General features: G+C 63.1%; 1 protein-coding gene across 1 annotated transcript in view; it reads left to right on the forward strand.

The window, feature by feature from the left end:
- The window catches only part of SHANK2 (SH3 and multiple ankyrin repeat domains 2), a 296,667-nt gene that overhangs the window by 21,684 nt on the left and 256,740 nt on the right, over nt 1–18,243 (forward strand). The window contains exons 2-3 of the mRNA XM_090257200.1: nt 5,515–5,734; nt 17,988–18,191. Coding sequence (XP_090113326.1) covers nt 5,528–5,734; nt 17,988–18,191 — 411 coding nt within the window. The 5' untranslated portion in view covers nt 5,515–5,527. The remainder of the gene's footprint in view (nt 1–5,514; nt 5,735–17,987; nt 18,192–18,243) is intronic.

Below are 18,243 nucleotides of genomic sequence, written 5' to 3' on the forward strand. Positions count from 1 at the left end.
GAAGACCTGGGCTTTGCCCCGGTGACTGACGAGGGCTCTGTCCCCCGGAACCCGAAGAGAGCCATTTCCGCTGTTTTAACCCCCAAGGCTGCAGCGCCTGAACGGCACTGGCCGGGCGCCCAGCACGCCTCGCTCCGAGGGGTCTTATGCGTGAAGGTGTCCCCTCTCCTGTTTTCTTCTAGGGGCGGTGCTTTTCCTTTCCATGGGGACGTTGGTAGTGCATGTGGGCCGGCTGCACACGTGGGGAGACATGGGCCCCGAGCTTGCGTTTCCCACGCGTGACAGGCTGCGGTGACCGGCTCCTTCCCCGCTGGATACTGTGTCCGTGGGGCCTGGGCGGGGTCTCTGCTGCCTCCGCTGGCCCCCTGCTCTTTGTGTTGGGGTCACACTGCCGTCCTGATGTCCTGCTACAACCGGCTCGGAAGCCTTGGCACCTGGCAGTGTTCAGCGCTGTCCGGTTCTGTTGGGCTCTTGCCCCGGCTCTGTGAAGGCCAAGGTCAGAACGTGACGTCGCGTGAACATTCCTACCGGGGTTTTCTTGGCAGGCGCCTCACATCTGTATTTTGTGGTGATTTTCCGTCTTTAAGATCTTAACTCCTGACATCTGGCGTCATTGTGTCTGTATTTCTTACAGTTCTTCTTAAAAAGAAAAGCAATGTTAATTTTCTCCATAAAGTTCTAGCACCTGCTGCTCAGAGGTCTTTTCCTTCAGTATCTTTGGTTATTGCTGGGGCTACACTAATGTTTCTAAAGACGGCCCGCAGCCGTTTCTCGCTGCCTTAACCGAATTCAGGGAGCTGCTCCCCGTCCACGCCTTACCCGGCCCCTGGCCGGGCGTTTGCCCGGGTTAAGTAGCTTCTCTCCGGGTGCTCTTGGCTCTTTCTGGGAAGGAATTATGTTTTCCCTGTTTACTCCTTTAGCAATTCACGCATTTCTGTGTTTGCCTCGTTGTTCATTAAACTGATGTCTGCTGCAGGACGCGCGTAGGTACTCTGTCCACGCTTAGGAGACTGTTTTAGTTTTAGTTTTCCGAGCGTTGGGATCCAGACGGGGGGCGCTTTAGGTCCTTGGATCCTGATGGGCCCCCGGGCGGTCCAGGGCCCGGCCCCTGAGCGCTGACGGACACGGGAACTTGCGGACTCAGGTTTGGGAGGTACATGGAGGTCTTCACCTGTTGGCCTTCGCGCCCAGGGGGGCTTGGGCCGTCTCAGATTCCGCAATGATGTGAGATGTTGGGCCAAGCGTTCGATGAAGAGGCTTGAGAGTGGGGTGCACCCTGGCGCCTCCCGGCTCTCTAGGGTGGGGCCTGACCCCTTGGCCGCCCTGCCGGCAGGCACTTGGGGCGCTGTGTCAGAAGGCCCGCCCCCTGGCCCGATGGCCCCGCCCCGTGGGGGTGTTATAAGGGTGCTGGAGGAGAAACGCGTTACCTGAACACCACGAAGCGAGGGGTGCTGTCCTCTGACCTTCCCTCCCGGCCCATGTTCCCCAGAACCCTCCCTCTCCCACACCCCCAAACCCACAGTCAGCCGTGTACGTCCTGCCCTCCAGTGCTCCGTTCCTGTCCCTCAGGCCCCCACACGGCTGCCTTCCTTCCATCCTGCGGTCGAGGCCGTGGCCCTGAGCGGTATCTGTCCAGAGTCCTTGTGCAGGCCCCTCGGGGGTCTCGCTGCTTTGAGGATGAGTTTATGCATTTAAAAAAAACCCTCACCTGAGGACATGTTTATTGATTTTAGAGAGGCGGCGGGAGAGAGAAAGACATCAGTGTAAGAGAGAGACATCAGTGGGTTGCCTCCTGCCTGCACTCCCGACTGGGAAGTGAACCCACAACCTAGGCACGTACCGTGACTGGGAATCGAACCTGCGCCCTTTCGGGGCAACAGGACGGCACTCCCAACTAACTGAACCCCCGGGCAGGGCTGAGTTTTACACATTTCAGTCACAAGGGAAACAGGCGGTCACCAGATCTTGCTTCCAAACAGAGTCTGTTTGAGATTTTACTTGAATTCAAACCAAAGTTTTAAGTAAATATTTTAAACCAGAGCTGATGGAGCCTCCGCGTCTTCAGAGCCTCGGTCACGTCGGCTTCTGCTGGAGACTGCGCTGTGGCCGAAGCCGTGCCGGGCAGACGGGCCAACCTGCTCTCCATCGGACAGGCGAGGGGCCTGCCGTGCCCCGGCAAGGGTTCAGGCCCCCTTGGAGCACCCGCACAGCAGGAGGCGGCGTCTCTGTTACGACCGCTTTCGCTGCCGTCGGTCCCCCCGTTAACAGGCACCGTGCAGAGCAGATGAGACAGAAACGTTCTCAGAGTCCTTGAACTTCATCGACCTGTGTTTCTGTAGCTTGAGACAGACCCCCCCCCCCGCCCCCCCTAGTTTGCCTGCAGGTGGTGTTGACTCCCCTTTTCCCCAAGAAGCCGGTTCTCAGCTGCAGGGCAGTGCCTCCCCCACCCCCCGTTCTCTGGGCAGCCTCCCCGCCCCCTGAGTCCCTCCGTCCCCCTCGGCGCTGCCCCGCAGAAATGCAGGGCGCCCGGTTCTGGTGACTTTCTGATGAATCACTTCCCAGCGCATTCCTCACACAACCTTTGGGAAAAACTGCGAGTGCAATGGGTCTGTTGTTTATCGGAAATGCGGATGTAACTGGCCCTCTGCTCTCCCTGCGTCCTCCCCCGAGTTAATCATTACCTGTTTCCCCAGGTGTTTGCTTTTCCCAGGGAGCTGCTGATCCGGGGACCCGAGCCCCTTGCTAAGGCTGAGAGCCTCGGGCTCAGGTCGCTGGCCTGGTGCTCCCAGGACAGGGCTGGGATGAAGGTGTGCAGGGGGCCGCCTTCTCTGCTCTGGACACACACAGTCCTCAGGGCCTGCCGCGCCTGAGCTGGGTGGCAGCTGTGTCCCATGTGTGACCGTCACCCCCAAGCCAGGGCAAGCGGCAAGGGCAGGTGTCCCTGTGGTGGGACTGTGCCCACACGCCTGAGCAGCCCGGGAGGAGAACCGGGGTTCTTGCTCCCTCGGAGCCTGGACGTCGTGGGAAATACCCGGGTGTAACTGCATCATATATGGGTGCAATTTATGTTTATATGACACCACATTTCAACGACCTATGTAGAATTACATATGCCACATTACAGTACCGTGAGAACGGCGGTGACTCGGGTGTGGTTGTCACACGGTGTCCCCCAGCAGGGGGCGCACGGCACGCACCCTGTGTAAGGACTCCGGGCACACCGTCTGCGCGGGCGCTCGGCGAGTGAGCTGGTGCACAGCGAGCGTGTTCCCGGGAGGTGTGGCCGGCGGCGGGACCGGCGACGGAGCCTGGCCTCGGCCTCAGCGCTCTCCCCTCGCCGGGTTTCACGCATCCGCGGCTGGGAAAACGTGAAGCTGGGATTGCGGAGGCCTTTGGCCAGTGAATACAGAATTTCCCTTTTGCTCTGATATTTTAAGTCGGAATTATGCCAGGGTGGACTTTGGGTTTTTTATTTTAGAAAAGAAAAGCTTCCTGGGTGGTTGGGGTGACCTGCTGTGTGAGATGGTCGGCCAGGGACCCCACCCCCGGCCATGGGGGCAGTGGAGGGAAGGGACGGGTCTGTCTTCTGGTGACGGAGCTGGGCAGGGGACCCGAGGACGCTGGGGCGTGCCAGGCCAGGCGGTCACGCCAGGGCTCCCCGCGGCAGTCCCCGGCAGTGCCACGTTCTCCCGACACTCAGGGTAACCCAGAGGCCCAGCTCTCCATGGGGAGTCTGCAGACCACCAGACCCCGCAGACCTGTGCCGGCCGATCAACGCGGCGTCCACGGGCCGCAGTCCTGGCTGCCTCCCCCGGCACAGCCTGGGCCTGCAGGTCAGTGGGGGAGCCCCGCCTCCCCGTCCCACCCGCTCCACACCCTCAGCAGGCGCGTCTCTGGGCTGGCTCCTGTGTGGTCGCTGCCGCGGAGTGTTGCCCGCGCCCGTGTGTCTGGGGAGTCCCTGCACAGGTCGGGGGGGACGATGGCTGCACCCCTGGTCCCAGGCCCACTCTGCGGGCTGTGCAGGGGCCTCTCCCGGGACGTTCGCTGCTCTTCAGCAAGCTCTGGGAACAAACGGTGGCGTCGGCTTCCCCAGACAGACAGAGGGCACGGGGTGAGCTGCGGGGGGCTGCGCGGACAGGGCCCGGGGTAGATGGGGCTTCCTCCCGCCCCCGCCTCGCCCCCGCTCCTCCTGCCGTGGGATATGTCCCACGCAGAGAAGAAAAGCACAGAGATAATGCGGCTCACGCCTGCCTCCCGGCTGCACCGAAGTCCGACCTTCCGTCCTCGCTGCCGGGACTCTTTCAGGAAATAAAAAATAAGTGTTGCAGCTCCTCCAGGGTAGGGCTTGCCTCCCCCACGTGTGTCTGTCCTGGCGTGGCCCGCGGCTGCCTCCTCCGGCCCGCCTGTGAAGGACGCCCCGCCCTGGCCTTGCTGGGCGTGTGCCTTTGCTCAGGAGTGTGACGTGGGGGGTCGCTCCCCGTGAGCTGGGCCCGGTCCCTCCCACGGCCGGGCCGTCGTGTGTCAAGAGGCCGCACCTCCGCCAGGCAGGCCCTGGAGGCTAGGCTGGCCCACGTCTGCCCCGTTTTCAAGGCCACAGTCCTGTGGGCCTTTCCTGGTGCGTGTGGCCTTGACCTCCCTCACAGCGTCCATGGAGCAGAGGCGCTGCTGGTGTGGCCGTCCCCGCCCGCTGTGCAGCACCCTCAGTTCTCGCTGGCTTTTATCCTCACCTTCCTGGGCCCCTGCCCAGAGCTGGGGTGTCAGTGTGTCCTTCTGTGTGACCGCTGGCAGCCGTGCCCAGGCAGAGTCGGCACCCCGACCTGGGTCGTTGCTGGGGAATGTTCGCCACCCTGGATCGGTGGTGCTGCACCCCCAGCTCCCACTGACTCCTGGGGACCCCAAGGCCCTGGCTTCAGCCAGCACATGGCGTTGGGCTGCGCTCTCTGCCGGGCCTGGTGACGATGCCGCGTCTGAGCCCGGTCCTGCCTTTCGGTTCTGTCCTTGCTCCGTGTTTGAGGCTGGCGGGTGATCACAGCGTGGACGCGGCTCCCCTGGGACCTAACGCTGTGGCGCCTCCCGGCCTGCTGTTCCCTCCCCAAAGGCAGACGGGGGGCGTGTTCTTCCTTATCTTGGAAAGTTTCACACCGCCCTTCGGTGAGTCCCTGTGAGCTGTGGCTGCGGCTGGTGCGGGCTCCGTCGGGACGCCGGTGTCACGGCGCCGGCAGAGCCTGAGGGCCCTGCCCAGTCCTGGCTGTGCTGTGCCGGGCTCAGGCCTGGGCTCCGGCTCTGGCTCCGGCTCCGGTTCAGGCTCGGGCTCGGGCCTTAGGAGGCGGGATGGTGCCACGTTTTCACCGCCTTTAAGATCGGCCTGTCACAGGCACAGGTAGCTCTGCCGGCGGTCACACCGACAAATGCAGGCCGTGAAACCGAGCGCACACTTGTTCCAGCGCCGGTGCCTCCCCCGCCCCCCGCCCTGGGGCCTCCTGTCTCTAATTTTCACGCTTCCCCTTCTCCCAGGCGCAGGGCAGCCATGCCGCGCAGCCCCACATCCAGCGAGGACGAGATGGCCCAGAGCTTCTCCGACTACTCTGTGGGGTCGGAGTCCGACAGCTCCAAGGAGGAGACCATCTACGACACCATCCGGGCCACGGCGGAGAAGCCCGGCAGCGCCAGGGCGGAGGAGAGCCAGGGCAACACGCTGGTCATCCGCATCCTCATCCAGGACCTGCAGCAGACGGTGGGTGGGCGCCTCGCTCCCTCCTGGCCGATTGCAAGTGGGACCTGAGCTGAGGGCACCCATGGTCCCCTCTGCATGCGGGCCTCCTGTTGCCACCCAACGCCCTGTCCCGCCCCCCCGTGCAGGCTGCTGCCCAGGGCACACTGTTCACTGGGCACCTACTATGTGCCAGGATGGAGGCCAAGCGTGAGGGTGCAGAGACCGCCTTGCAGAGGAGATGCACATGTCGGGGGTGTCAGCGGGCTCCGCTGCGCACAGAGTCCCCATGTCCCGGGTCCTTTCCATGTCCTGGGGGTACAACCTGTGTGTGGCATGTCCCTCCCACGCTGTCCACTGGCCAGCTCCTGGTTGTCCCTCAAGGCCTGGGCCCGAGGCCCTGTCCTGTATCACCTCTGCTGCGTGTTTGCCGGGTGCCTGTGGTCCTGGCTGTAGGTGACGGAGGCCCTGGGGGGTGACCCCTGCGGGGCTGTCAGCTCTAGGGCACGATCCGATCCTCTGGGGCCCCTGGTCCAGCAGGAATGTGGGGTGTGAGAGCTTGAGGCTGGTTAGGGGCACGGCCTGAGCCGGAGAGACAGCGCCCCCGTGGGCCACGGCGGGAACTCTGACCTTGCCACTGACGCAGAGAGAAATCGCGGGAGGGGTCGCGGGAGGGATGGCGGGAGGGCTCCAGCCCGGGAGGCAGGGTGTTCGTTAGGTAAGAAAGCGGTTCATCCCCTCTCCTTGCGTTGCCTCGACGCGGCTCGCTTCATCCGGCTGAGTTGTGTTGTGTTTGACAGAAAGCTGCTCAGGGCCTCTCCTAGGCCGAGTGCCAGAGCAGGTGCCCGGGTGAGGAGACGGCACCCTTCGAGCGTGGCACCCGGGTGACGTGGCCCAGGGGTGAAAGTGCCTGAGCAGGTGGCTGAGGGCGGAGGGGGCGGAGCTGGGCATCGTCCCTGCGGCAGTTCCCTCTCAGCTGGGCCCTGGGGACCCCCACGGTTTCCCTGCGGGGGGCACGGCACGTGGCGGCTTCAGGCCGGTAGGGGTGGCGGGGGAACCGTCAGGCTGGGCTGGGTTTGAGCTCCAGGGGAGTCAGACCCCCACTGAGGGGTGGCAAAGTCCGAGGTACTGGGAGGCCAGGCTGGGTCCAGGGGCCCCGACAGAGACTCGGAGGATGGCAGGTCACAGACGTCCCCCGCTGGGTTGAGCAGGAGGCGGGAGCCCTCGTTACTCTGGGTCCAGGTGTCCTGGGGCCTCAGGGGACAACCCCTTCTCCCGCAGGCCCGTGGGCAGGAGGGCTCCCCTTGGGGTGGGACCGGCCCATTTCCGTCTGTGCTTGCGGGTGTCTCTGTTCCTTAGGTCTCTGCTGAGTCCCAGGAAGTGGGGGGCTGGGTCCGTGAGGGGTGTGCGTGGGTGGTGCAGGCATGACAGTGCGGGTGGCCCAGGCTGCCACGGTGCCCTTGCAGCAGGGTCGGGGCTTCGCGCCCCCCCCCCCCCCGAGAAAGTGGCGTTGTGCCCCCTGCTGGCCTGGTGGTGCTGCTGACCTGCTTGACTGTGACCTGCCTGGGCACGTGCGTCAGGGCCTCCTCTCCCGACGCCGCGGGGGTCTGATGAGTTGGCTCAGGACCTACGAGGGCCGGGTCTCGAACCCGTGCTCATGGCCCGTCCCCGAGCCCTGCTCCTGGGCCGAGGACGCTGTCCTGCCGCCATCTGAGAGGGGAGTCGGCCAGACGGCTCCCAACTAGGGAAAGCGCGGGGGGTCCTGGCACCCAGAACTCACTGGCCTCACGGCAGCCGGCGCGGCTCCTCAGGAGGCAGGCGCGGCGTTCCCGCTGTGTTCTCTTCCCTGTCACTCAACACCGCTTATAAAAGGTTGTGTGACTTACTGTAAGGGCATCACGTGACACGGAGAGCAGAGCCGCCCCGGAGGTGGCCGTCGTGAGTGTACGAGGGACGTTTCCCACGTGCCTGCAAAGGTGACAGGTCACGGGGGTGGGCAGTGGCCGTCCAGACTCACACCACACGTGCTGGTCACACTTCCACAGCACGACGACTTTATTCAGATGCACAAGGAGCCTCGGGCAGGGAGGGAAAGGCTGAATTTGGTCATTTTTTCACCACAAGACGGACTGGCCGCTTTGTAACAAGCCCATCCAGTTGGGAGACACAACCACGAAACCCCGGGAGAGGAATCTTTGTTGTTCTGGAAGGTTCTTCCCCACCTCCCTTCCTGCGCGAGGCGCTCAGCTCGCTCTCCACCCGCACCACTGGCAGTGAATCGAGCTGATTGCTGGAGCCACCAGGCTCCGAGCCTCACACGTCACACACGGACGTTCTGGTTCCTCCCCTCGCCCCGAAGCAGCCGGGAAGAAGAAGGGGAGGCTCTGCTGCCCGCAGACATTGGGACCCAGGCTGCTCCCGGAGCTCTGGGGTGCTCCTCGGGGTCCCCCGTGTCTGCCCAGCAGGTGAGGGAGGGAAGGAGACCCCGTGGGCCACGTCACCGCCCCCCACCCTGACCTCCCCGGGGGCTGCACCTGCTGCGAGGGGGCCCTAAATACCAAAGTCAGCAATGAGGAGCCCAGGAAGGGGCGGAGGGGCACCAGGTAGGCTGCAGCAAGGATGGTTTTTTTGGTCATCATTTTTTGTTTTTGCAGATGTGTGCATCTCCAGGTGCTATTTTCTAATAAAAGTTTTTATTCGTTTTTAGCAGAGGAGAAGGGAGGGAGAAAGAGAGGGAGAAAAGCATCAGTGTGTGGCTGCCTCTTGTGTGCCCCCAACTGGGGACCTGGCCGGCAACCCACGCCTGTGCCCTGATAGAGAATTAAACCGGCGACCTTTGGATTTGCAGGCCGGTGCCCAGTCCACTGAGCCACACCAGCCAGGGTGAGCTGCTATATATATGTTTTTAACGCTCACCCAAGGATACACTTTTTATTGCTTTAGTAAGTGGAAGGGGGAGAGAGGGAAGAGAAGTATCGATTGCTGCCTCCTGTATGTGCCCCGCTCGGGAATCGAACCTGAGACCTCCCAGGACACAGGACGATGCCCCAGCCCGCTGAGCCACACCGGCCGGGGCTCCAAGCACACGGTTTATCTACAGGTGGGAACGGAGGCGGCCTCGCGGCGGCGTGCACGTCAGCGACACGCATGTTGTGCTGCTCTGTGTCTGTAAGTGGTGTCAAAGGTGCCCCGTGGGTTGATCAGAGGCCCCACGTACATTTCAGCACGTAGCACCTCCCCAGTGCGGATCCATGAAGGAGGACACGGTGCCAGGCAGTGCGCACTTGTGCCTGGGCTGGCAGGTCCCCTTCCTCCGTGGGACGCTTTCAGGCTGCTGTTCCCGCGCCGCCCTCCCCCAGGCCAGGGATGCTGCGCCCTGAGCGTCTCACTCGTGCGGGTGCATCTTGTCCGTGACTTGATTTATTATTATCTTTTTGTTGGATTCCCGGAGAACTGGCTTCCGTTTCTGCAGGGGGACGTGCGCGGTGCTGGCCGTTCGACGTTCTGATCTGCGGATTCTGTGGGGCTCTCGTTTCAAGGGGTCCCTCCTGATGTTCAGTTCCCGTTCTGGGCTGGGCTTGTGAGCCCAGGGTCAGCAGGTTCTCAGGGCTTTCCCCTCTCTCGTCTGCTCTCCTTCCCCTAACGGCTCTGATCGCTCCGTGGTGTCCCCCCGGGTCCCCGCCGTTCTCTGCAGCTCTTCCTGATTGCGTTCTCAGCCGGGCCTGTCACGGGCCGCTCCACGTGATGTCACGCTTAGTGTGGCCACGCTGTTACTGCTTCCCGCCTGATCCACAGCCCTGGGCTCATCCTTCCGGAAAATTACTCTTTTGCGTCGTTTGTTTAGGAGGGTTGTGTCTTCTTGTTTTCCTCCCCAGCGTCAACCACTCTGGGAGGTCTTTCTCCTCCTAATTGGGGCACGTTTTCACCCGGGACAGAGGAAGCAGACGTCTGGGTGGGACGTGCCTTCTCCCTCCCGGGCCTCCGTTCTGCTGCTGCAGCGTGTCCGTTGCTTCCGCGCGGTTTCTCCCTGACGTGCTCCGGCCGTGTGTCAGCAGCTGGGCGTCTCTCTGTTGGTTCTGATCATGTGAGCGGGTTTGCCTCGGGTCCTAGCCACGTTAGCCAGGGTGGCCTGCCCACCCTTTCCAACGCGAGGGCCCTGGGGTGGGAGTGTGCGGTCCTTGGAAGGCCTGGGCTCCCCTTTCTCTTCGGAGATGTTCTTGAACGCTCTGCGCTGGAGCCTGGTCCAAAGATCGTGTCCCGTTCGCATGTGGGACCCCCGACCCCCCAGCCGGTGGAGCAGCCCCCACTCAGCAAGCAGCCCTGCAGCAGGGGGTCTGGTCTCTGTGGACAGTCAGCCTGGTGTCCTCTGAGGTGCCCCAGCACCTGCTCAGTCAGAGGAGGGAGGACAGAAGCACCTTGTGTCCACGTCTGCCCAGATGGGAGCGTATGGGTGCCAAGTGTCTGGACCTTGGTCCCCTCACCAACGCCACCTCAGAGAAAGAGGGTGGACTTGGAGTGCCTGCTTCCAAGGGTTGTTTCGCTGGGACACCTGGGACGGATGTTTCTGGCATTAGGTGGTGCCTGATTTCTATGCTGGGTGCTTTTGGGCAGGGCTTTCATTACTCACGGCCACTCGGTGGGACCCAACCAAACCTAAATGCTGCGTGGCTCATTGTGAGCCCCTCACTGGTGGGCACCCTGGGGACCTCTGCCATCCCAGCATGGACTGTTTGATCCCGTCTTATGCTGCGGGACTTTTACCCATTTGACCTCCTGAATTTCCTGACACTTTCTGGATACTGGCGGGGGGGTGGTGCTAGAAAAACACTCATCTTGGACTTCAGAACCCAGGCCTAGAGATCGAAACTGGGGAGACCGAGCAAGTGGGGGAAGGAAGGTCGAGCTGCCAGGGAGCCGCACCACCACATCCGCGCAGCCCAGGGGCAGCCCGGGGACCCCACCTCACCTCCCTGAAGTCACACACCCCTGTAGACCCAGTCCCTACGTGGGGATCCCCGTGTCCCGTAACTCACCAGCCTGTCTTTGCGTGACTTCCCGAGCACTGACCGCAGGCCAGGCCCTGTATCCAGGCCTTCACTGTGCTGTTTGGTTTCCACTGAGACCCAGCGCAGACAGCGACGGCTCCTTGTCACGAGGTCAGTTTGCGGTCATCCCAGTTTGCAGAGGGAGCATTGACGACCGGTCCCCAGGCAGAGCTGGCGAGAGCCGGAGCAGCCGGCCTGGGACACGCAGCCGTGAGCCCCCCGAAGCTGCCAGCCGCTCGCTGCCTGGTACCTGGGCCTCACTTGCACCTGAAGCTTGTATTCCCACGGGAGGGGGGCCACAGTGTGGGGTTGGGCTTGTCCGGGATGGCCGTCCCCTGTGTGCTTCAGGGAGCAGCACTGAGGTCCCCGAGCCTGAGGCCGCCTGCAGTGTGAGGTGAGCAAGCCCGGGCTGGTCATGCCGTGGGGACCGGGTGACAGGCAGTCCCTGCTACACGTCTGTTACCTGGAGGGTCTTCTGGGTCAAAGGCCTTGGGTTGTCACCACCCCCGCTGAGAGGCAGCTGTCAGTGCCGATGGGGAGATAGGCCACTTGCCATCTTGGGGCCCTGCGTGGGGTGTTAGGGAAGGCTGACGGAAGCCAGGACCAGATAGACGGCAGGCGCACCTGTGGCCACACAGCCAGAGGCTCAGGGAGGCTGCCGGGCACGACTGAGTGGCTGACGGAGAGACCCCCCTCTCCCAGCCCAGAGTGGCCATTCTTCCTGACGGGATGATCCTCCCAGCGGCGCGGTCTCTACTCCGGGAGCATAATTGCTTCTGGAACCTTCCGAGAGCACCTCTCTTCTCCTGTTCATAGCAAGCAAAGGTGCTGGAGGCTGAGGCCGGAAATCCCGCCACGGGCGTGGGCCCCCGGCAGCGAAGTGCCCGCTGTTCCCGCCCGGAGGCCCTTCCCGGCTGAGCCCTGCCTGTGGGGGTGGGAGCCGGGCCCTGAAGTCCTGCCCAGAGGAGGTGCTCAGCCCAGTGTTCCTTGGCCTGTGGGGGAGCAGTGACTCGAGAGATGCTCTCTGCCCCAGGTGTGGCCAGCCGCTCGCCGCAGGTGCGGTCCCTGTTTCACCCTTGCTGTGTGACTTCTCTTTCCGAGTCTTACACCCCCGTTGGGGCTGACGTTTAATACCTCTGCCGAGAGCGGTAGCATCGGATTCCCAGCCAGTGCAGGGAGTGGCGGGCAGGGCGCCCCCGGGGACAGCGGGCCTGCCTGCCTTCTGCCCTCGGGCTTGTCACGAGGCACAAAGAGCCTCCTGTGTGTGGGGAGCGCTGGCACCGGCCTGCGAGCCTGGCCTCTGGAGCAAGCGGCGTGTGCCAGCATTAATGGAAGCTGGTTCTTCTGTTGTTGCTGTTTCTTGGGGACAGTGAAGGAGGAAGTGGGGACAAAGCTGGCCCGGGACGCAGCAGTCCCCTACGTAATCCACGCTGAATGGCGCGTCCCGGGTGAAGCCTGGGAGAGAACTGCTGGGCAGTGCCATGCTTGCAGGGGTCTCCCTGGGCGGGCCCAGCGCCCGCCTGTGCACACCCACCAGGCAGCTCTGCCGAAGCTGTCAGCCTGTCCCCGCGGTATGTCCCCACGAGTCAACGCAGGTGCAGGGACCCGGCCCACCTAGCAGGGCCTTCAGGAAGGTGAGTTTCCCCCGTTTTTGCTTTAATCAGCGCTTCTGTGTATTAAGTAAAGGCCCCTCAGGTTTGATATTTCATTCAGAAAAAAGCATTTCAGCTGCTGGCCTGACCGTCAAGGAGCATTTATGGCCATTCATACGCCCTCCCCGCTATACTCACTCAAACCCCCCCCGCCCCCCAGGCCCCCGCTGCCCCTGCGGTCCCGGGCCCCACCCCTGGGGTCAGCTGACCGGGATGCCCCCAAACCCATCACTGGCTGCCACGTGGACCATCAGATGGGCTTCGTTTGCAAGTGACCCTGGCCTCCTGCGCATCATTGAGGATCAAAACAGAACTCCCCCTCCCGGTGTTAATCCTGTCTCGTTCTTGTCCAGGACACGTCACAGCGTTTGCTGCCTGCGTCTGTGCAGTTTCTCAGCAAGGGACAAAAAAGATTCTTTTTCTTTAAAAAATCAAGATATCATTCAAACACCATGCGTTTTACACATTGGAAACGTACAGGTCAGTGGGTTTTAGTAAATTCACAGGTGAGAGAACCGTCACCCCAGTCAGCTGTAGAGCATTTTCATCACCCAGCAGGGACCTCATGGCCCCCGGTGGTCGGTCCTCAGCCCCTAGTGCATCCATCCATCCGTCTGTCAATCCCTCCCTCCGTCATCCGTCCATCCATCCTTCCACCCGTTCGTCCATCATCCGTTTGCATTACAGAAATATCTGGTGTGGATCTCTGATCTCTAGTTTGAGGGACTGTGCCCTGTTCTTCATTGCACGCGTCTGGGTCACCTTTGCTGGTGGCAGGGAGAAGGCAGGGAACCTGGTTTCTCTGTGGCTTTATTGATTGGTTGCCAAGGCCAACGAGAGGCACCCTCACCCCAGCCGCCCGCTGCCCTCTGCCTGTGCCCTCCTCTGTGATGTGCTCCTGGTCCTCCCCCTCACTGGCCCTGAAGGGAGGGGTCTGCACTCAACAATTTTAATCAGGAAGCCAGTGAATCCCGAATTCCATAAAGCGGAGGGGAAGGTCCCGCAGACAGCCAGGCTCGGCCGCGCGGTCGCCCTCCATCTCGCGTGCCCGTGAGCTAAAGGTTGCGAGAGGCTTTATTTTCACATGAGCAATTTTAAAAAGTTTAAGCAGCGTCAGCTTTGTGTGTTGTGAGGATCCTGTGCGGGACCTTCCTGTTTGGTGTTAAGCAGGAGACCTTGTGTGTGCAGGAGACGGACCGGCTCCCTGGGGCTCCCTAGCGCGCAGGACAGACGTGCCATTCGCTGACGCGGAGGGTAATGCCCACGCAGACCTCTTTGGGAAAGTGGTGTCTGGGGAGAGTGCTTTGTTCTAGAACCCTGTGTGTTCTGTAGAAAAGCTGTGTAAGTCCCCAGAGGTGGGCTGTGGCCCCGCGGCCCTGCCGGTGCCAGCACACGGCGCCTGCTGCCCCGCTGTCCCCAGCTGACAAGGCTTCTCCGGAACACTGCGGCCAATGCTGGGACGCTGTCAGGGCTGATGCGGGGTCATCAATATTTATTTTCTGCCGTGAATCCCTGAGCGAGGCCCTTGCGCAACGGGCGGCCCGGCAGTGGATTTCCGCGCTCCTCACGCCTAGCTCTGGCTCTCCTTCCTCCCAGTCCGACTCTCACGACCTCCTCCCAGGTGGACGGCCCCCTCCTGGGTGGACGAACCCCCCCTGGGTGGACGGGGCTCTATTCCAGCGCGTCGTGGTCTCCCCTCCCGCACCACAGATCCATGTTGGAACCCCCGCCCGGTTCCCCTGGCTGGTGCGCGGCTTCGCCTGAGACCTGTCAGTGCGCGCTGTGGGCGTGGGGGCGCCCCCATCGCCCTGAACACCCTGCCTCAGTGGGCCGGCGGGCACAGGGGTGCCTGTGTCTGCTCTCAAGCCTGCCAGTGACCCCTCGCCTGCCCGGCGCCCCTGCCACGGCCGCTCCAGGCAGACGGCTCTGGCCAGCGGCCGGTCCTCTGCTTTGCTGTGGCCTCCGGACACGGCGGGATCCAGGGAGGACAATTAACTCTCCTCCGGGCGGGGCACGAGCACTGACAGCGCCCGGGGCCCTGCCTCTCGTCTCCCGGTCACCTTGACGACAGCAGAGCTGCATTCGTTAGCTTGTGACAAACCGCCAGGGCCGCAGTTTGGCCGCTGCGTCACCGTGGCACCGCGGCAGCGGGTCGCGGCTGCTGGGCTCTGACTGTTGGAAGGCTGTCATTCTGATGGAGAAATGAATGCCCGTCACTGGGTCAGGGCTTCCGCCTTCGAGGCCCTGGCTGACTCCCGGACGGCGGGATCCTCGGCCAGGCTGCCCTCCGGGCAGGGTCATCGCCGTTCCCCGCTCCATGCAGATCCCTTGTTTGAAGCATCATCCCCGACAGCATTCAGGGTTGGCTGCCAGGTGCCAGCCTGCGGGTCTCCGTCCGCAGCGGAGAGCGGGACTTCATCTGGATGGTTGCCCCGGAAACCCCAGCTGCAGCTCGGGTTGCCCTGGGTATTGGCTGCCCTCAGGGGTGCGCAAGCGGGCAGGCTGCCTGGGGGCAGCTGTGGGAGGCCAGCACGCTGCTGCGCGCACCGGAAGTGGGTCTGGATGCCGGGTTTGTTAGGGTCTCTCAAAATGTCAGAGAGGAGGGGCGTGGGGGCTGGCGAAAGAAGGTGAAGGGATTATGCAGAAAACATTTATTTATACATACACATTCATACAAAACACGTATGCCCTGGCTGGTGGGGCTCAGGGGACTGAGTGCCGGCCTATGAACCAAAGGGTCGCCGGTTCGATTCCCAGTCAGGGCACAGGCCTGGGTTGCGGGGCAGGTCCCCAGCTGGGGGCGTGCAAGAGGCAACCACACACTGATGTTTCTCTCACACATGGATGTTTCTCTCCCTCTCTTCCCCGCTCCCTAAAAGTAAGTAAATACAGATTAAATAAAACACACGCAGACAGCCGTGTGGTGACAGCCAGAGGGAAGACGGGGACGGGCAGGTGGAGGCGGGCACAGGGCAGGAAAATGGGGACGGAGAGAGACCTGGCTTGGGGGGAAGGGTGTGTGCAGATGACGTTTTGTTGAGTTACACACTTGAAACCCGTATTGTTTTGTGCACCAGCGTCACCCCAATAAAGTCCATTGAAAATGCATCACAAAGGAATTGATGATGACGTCCCTCCCTCCCTCCCCCTCCCCTTCCCCCCTCCCTCCCCACCCCTCCCTTCCCGCCTCCCTCCCCCGCCCCCCGACGTGCATCTCCTACACTGCCGGAACTATTCCTGGAACTGGAGTTCGCCCAGTGCGGGTGCTCGGGAAGCAAGAGAGCGAGTCAGTGACGTAAGGGAAGGAACAAGGCAGGGCTTCCCTGAAGTGTGTCCCAAGCCAGTGGCACCATGGGCTCCCTTGAGCCAGCACCCATCACGCCCGAGGGCAGGGAGCTCCCAGGGAGCCAGGCGCTGCGCCCTCAGAGGAGGTGACGGAGGTGTCCCCCACGGCCCCCACAGGGGCGGCGCTCGGTGTGTGTGTGGGTGGCGGGGGTTGCTGTAACCGACCCGGTGGGGCGGCCTGAACAGCGGACATTTGTCATCTCAGATTGTGGGGGCTGGACGCCTGAGGTCCCCGTGTCGCAGGGCTGATTCCTTGGGGGCAGTGAGGGAGGATCTGCTCCAGCCCCTCTCCCCACCCCACAAGGTTTGCTGGCCACTTGGGCGTCTGTGGCTGATAGTCTCACCCACCTCTGCCTTCATGACGTCCTCTGCCCGTCTGTGTCCCCATGTCCCCTTTCGTAAGGACACAGTCACGTTGGGTTATGGCCCACCCTAGTGACCTCTTCTTAACTGATGACATCTGCAAAGGCCCCGCTTCCATGTAAGTCACATTCCAGGTACAGGGAGGGAGGACTCACCGCCCCGGGGGGACGCGGCCCTGCCCGAACGGTGCGCCTTCCTTACACCCCATGCACCCCCACGCCCACCCTGCAGGCTGAGGCGATGCCCGGTGTTCCTCCTGAAGACCAGACCTGCCGGGTGGGTCCATCTGCCACGAATCCTGAGGTTGGGGACCTGGTGGGAGGCACACCCACGCCTGCCTGGCCTTTGAGTTCCTGCTCCTTCTAGAAGCCTCTCAAGGGAGCCCTTCGGTGTATTTTTGGGGGGTAGGACATCTCTTTGTGGTACCGGGGTGGCCTGGGAACCACCCAGACGCTGTCCCCAGCCCGGCCTCCGTGGCAGAGGACACCGGCCTCTGATCACCTGCAGCGCTACCTGTGTGCCTGGAGGCTGCTCGGAGGCCGGGCGGCGGCCGCAGGCAGGGAGCACGGGCTCGCCGAGGCCGGTTTCTAAGGGAGCTCGGCGTGCGTGTCCGTGTGGCTGGAACCAGAGGCTGCCAGGCCCTGGCGAGTCCCCTGTGGCCTCACGTGGTCACAGGGGACAGGGCTCTTCCGTGGCGCTGGCGCTTCCAGGTGTCTTCTTACTCAGCCAGGGGTGGAAGGGGGTGACGTAAACTGGCTGCCCCCAGGCCCCCACGCTGCCCTGAACTTGGCCTTTGACATGGAAGAGGGACAGAGGGAGCCTTCGGGCCAAATGGGTCAAGTTTCCCGGGTGGGGGGGCCTCCTGGCCGCCCGCTGAGCCAAGCTCATTGTTGAGGGTATCGGCTCATCTTACTCAGCAGAGCAGAACCCAGGCCGAGCTGGGGGGCAGCAAGGGGCCTCCCCACTCCCGCGGACACCCCCCGTTGGCGATTGGCTGCGGCCCCCTAGTGAGTCCAACCCCGTTTATTTCTGAGCGCGCTCGCGGTGATGAAGTGCCCCTTTCTGTAGAGTCTCTTCCATTTAACGCGAACTGGGAGGCGCAGCGGGCCGCGGGCCGGGCCGGCGCTGGGGAGTCTCGCAGGCGGCCCCTGGCACGGGGCCCAGCTGAGTCATCCCAGTGCTCAGTGGCGCTGCTCTGCTTCTGGAAAGGGTTCCCGGGGGGTCTTCGGGTACCGTCGACACTACTGGGCTTTATCAGAAACCAGCTCTTGCGACCGGGGCTGCGGTGTCTGTGACTGCTTCCTCCGTGGCGCGCGGCCAGCCCGGGGGCGCACAGACGCTGTGCCGTGGGCCTTCCCACCAGGCAGGCGACCTGTCGGGACGTCCACCTGCATCTGCAACAGCGAAGAGCAGTGGATGTAAATACCGAGTCCCACTCAGGTTGGCCTGAGTCGCGGTTCTCCACGCAGGGTCCCTGGACCAGCGGCAGCAGCGTCCCCTTGGATCTTGCGAGACATGCGGGTGCTGGCCCCACGCAGCCTGCTGGCTCGGACACTCGGCGGGTTGGGGGGGTCGGCAGTCTGGGTTTTAACAGGCGCTGGGGTTTGGGAAGCTCCGTGCGGTGAGGGGGCCTGGGCAGCAGGGGTTACAGGGGACCGCAGATGCCCGTCGGTGAGGCCACGGCCGCAGGAACCGAGGTCCCCTCCTACGTTTCCCCGACGCCTCCCCCCACGTGGCAAGCGGGTCTCGTTTCCCACCCTGAAAGCTGCGGCTCCAGGACAGGAAGGCCTGGCCCCCTCTGACCACGCGCCCCGGCGGGCTGCTCAGGTGGCACCCGGGTCACTAACCCGGTGTCCTTGTCCCTCCCCGCAGAAGTGCATCCGATTTAACCCCGACGCCACGGTGTGGGCTGCGAAGCAGCGGATCCTCTGTTCGCTGAACCAGAGCCTGAAGGACGTGCTGAACTACGGGCTGTTCCAGCCGGCGAGCAACGGGCGGGACGGCAAGTTCCTGGACGAGGAGCGGCTCCTGCGCGAGTACCCGCAGCCCGCGGGCCCGGGCGTCCCCTCCCTGGAGGTACCGAGCCCCCCGCGCGGGGAGTTAGCTCGGGGTCTTGAGGTTCCACCTG

The sequence above is a fragment of the Furipterus horrens genome, unplaced genomic scaffold (assembly GCF_987537825.1).
Source record: "Furipterus horrens unplaced genomic scaffold, mFurHor1.1.pri manual_scaffold_2, whole genome shotgun sequence".
NCBI classification, from domain to species: Eukaryota; Metazoa; Chordata; class Mammalia; order Chiroptera; family Furipteridae; genus Furipterus; species Furipterus horrens.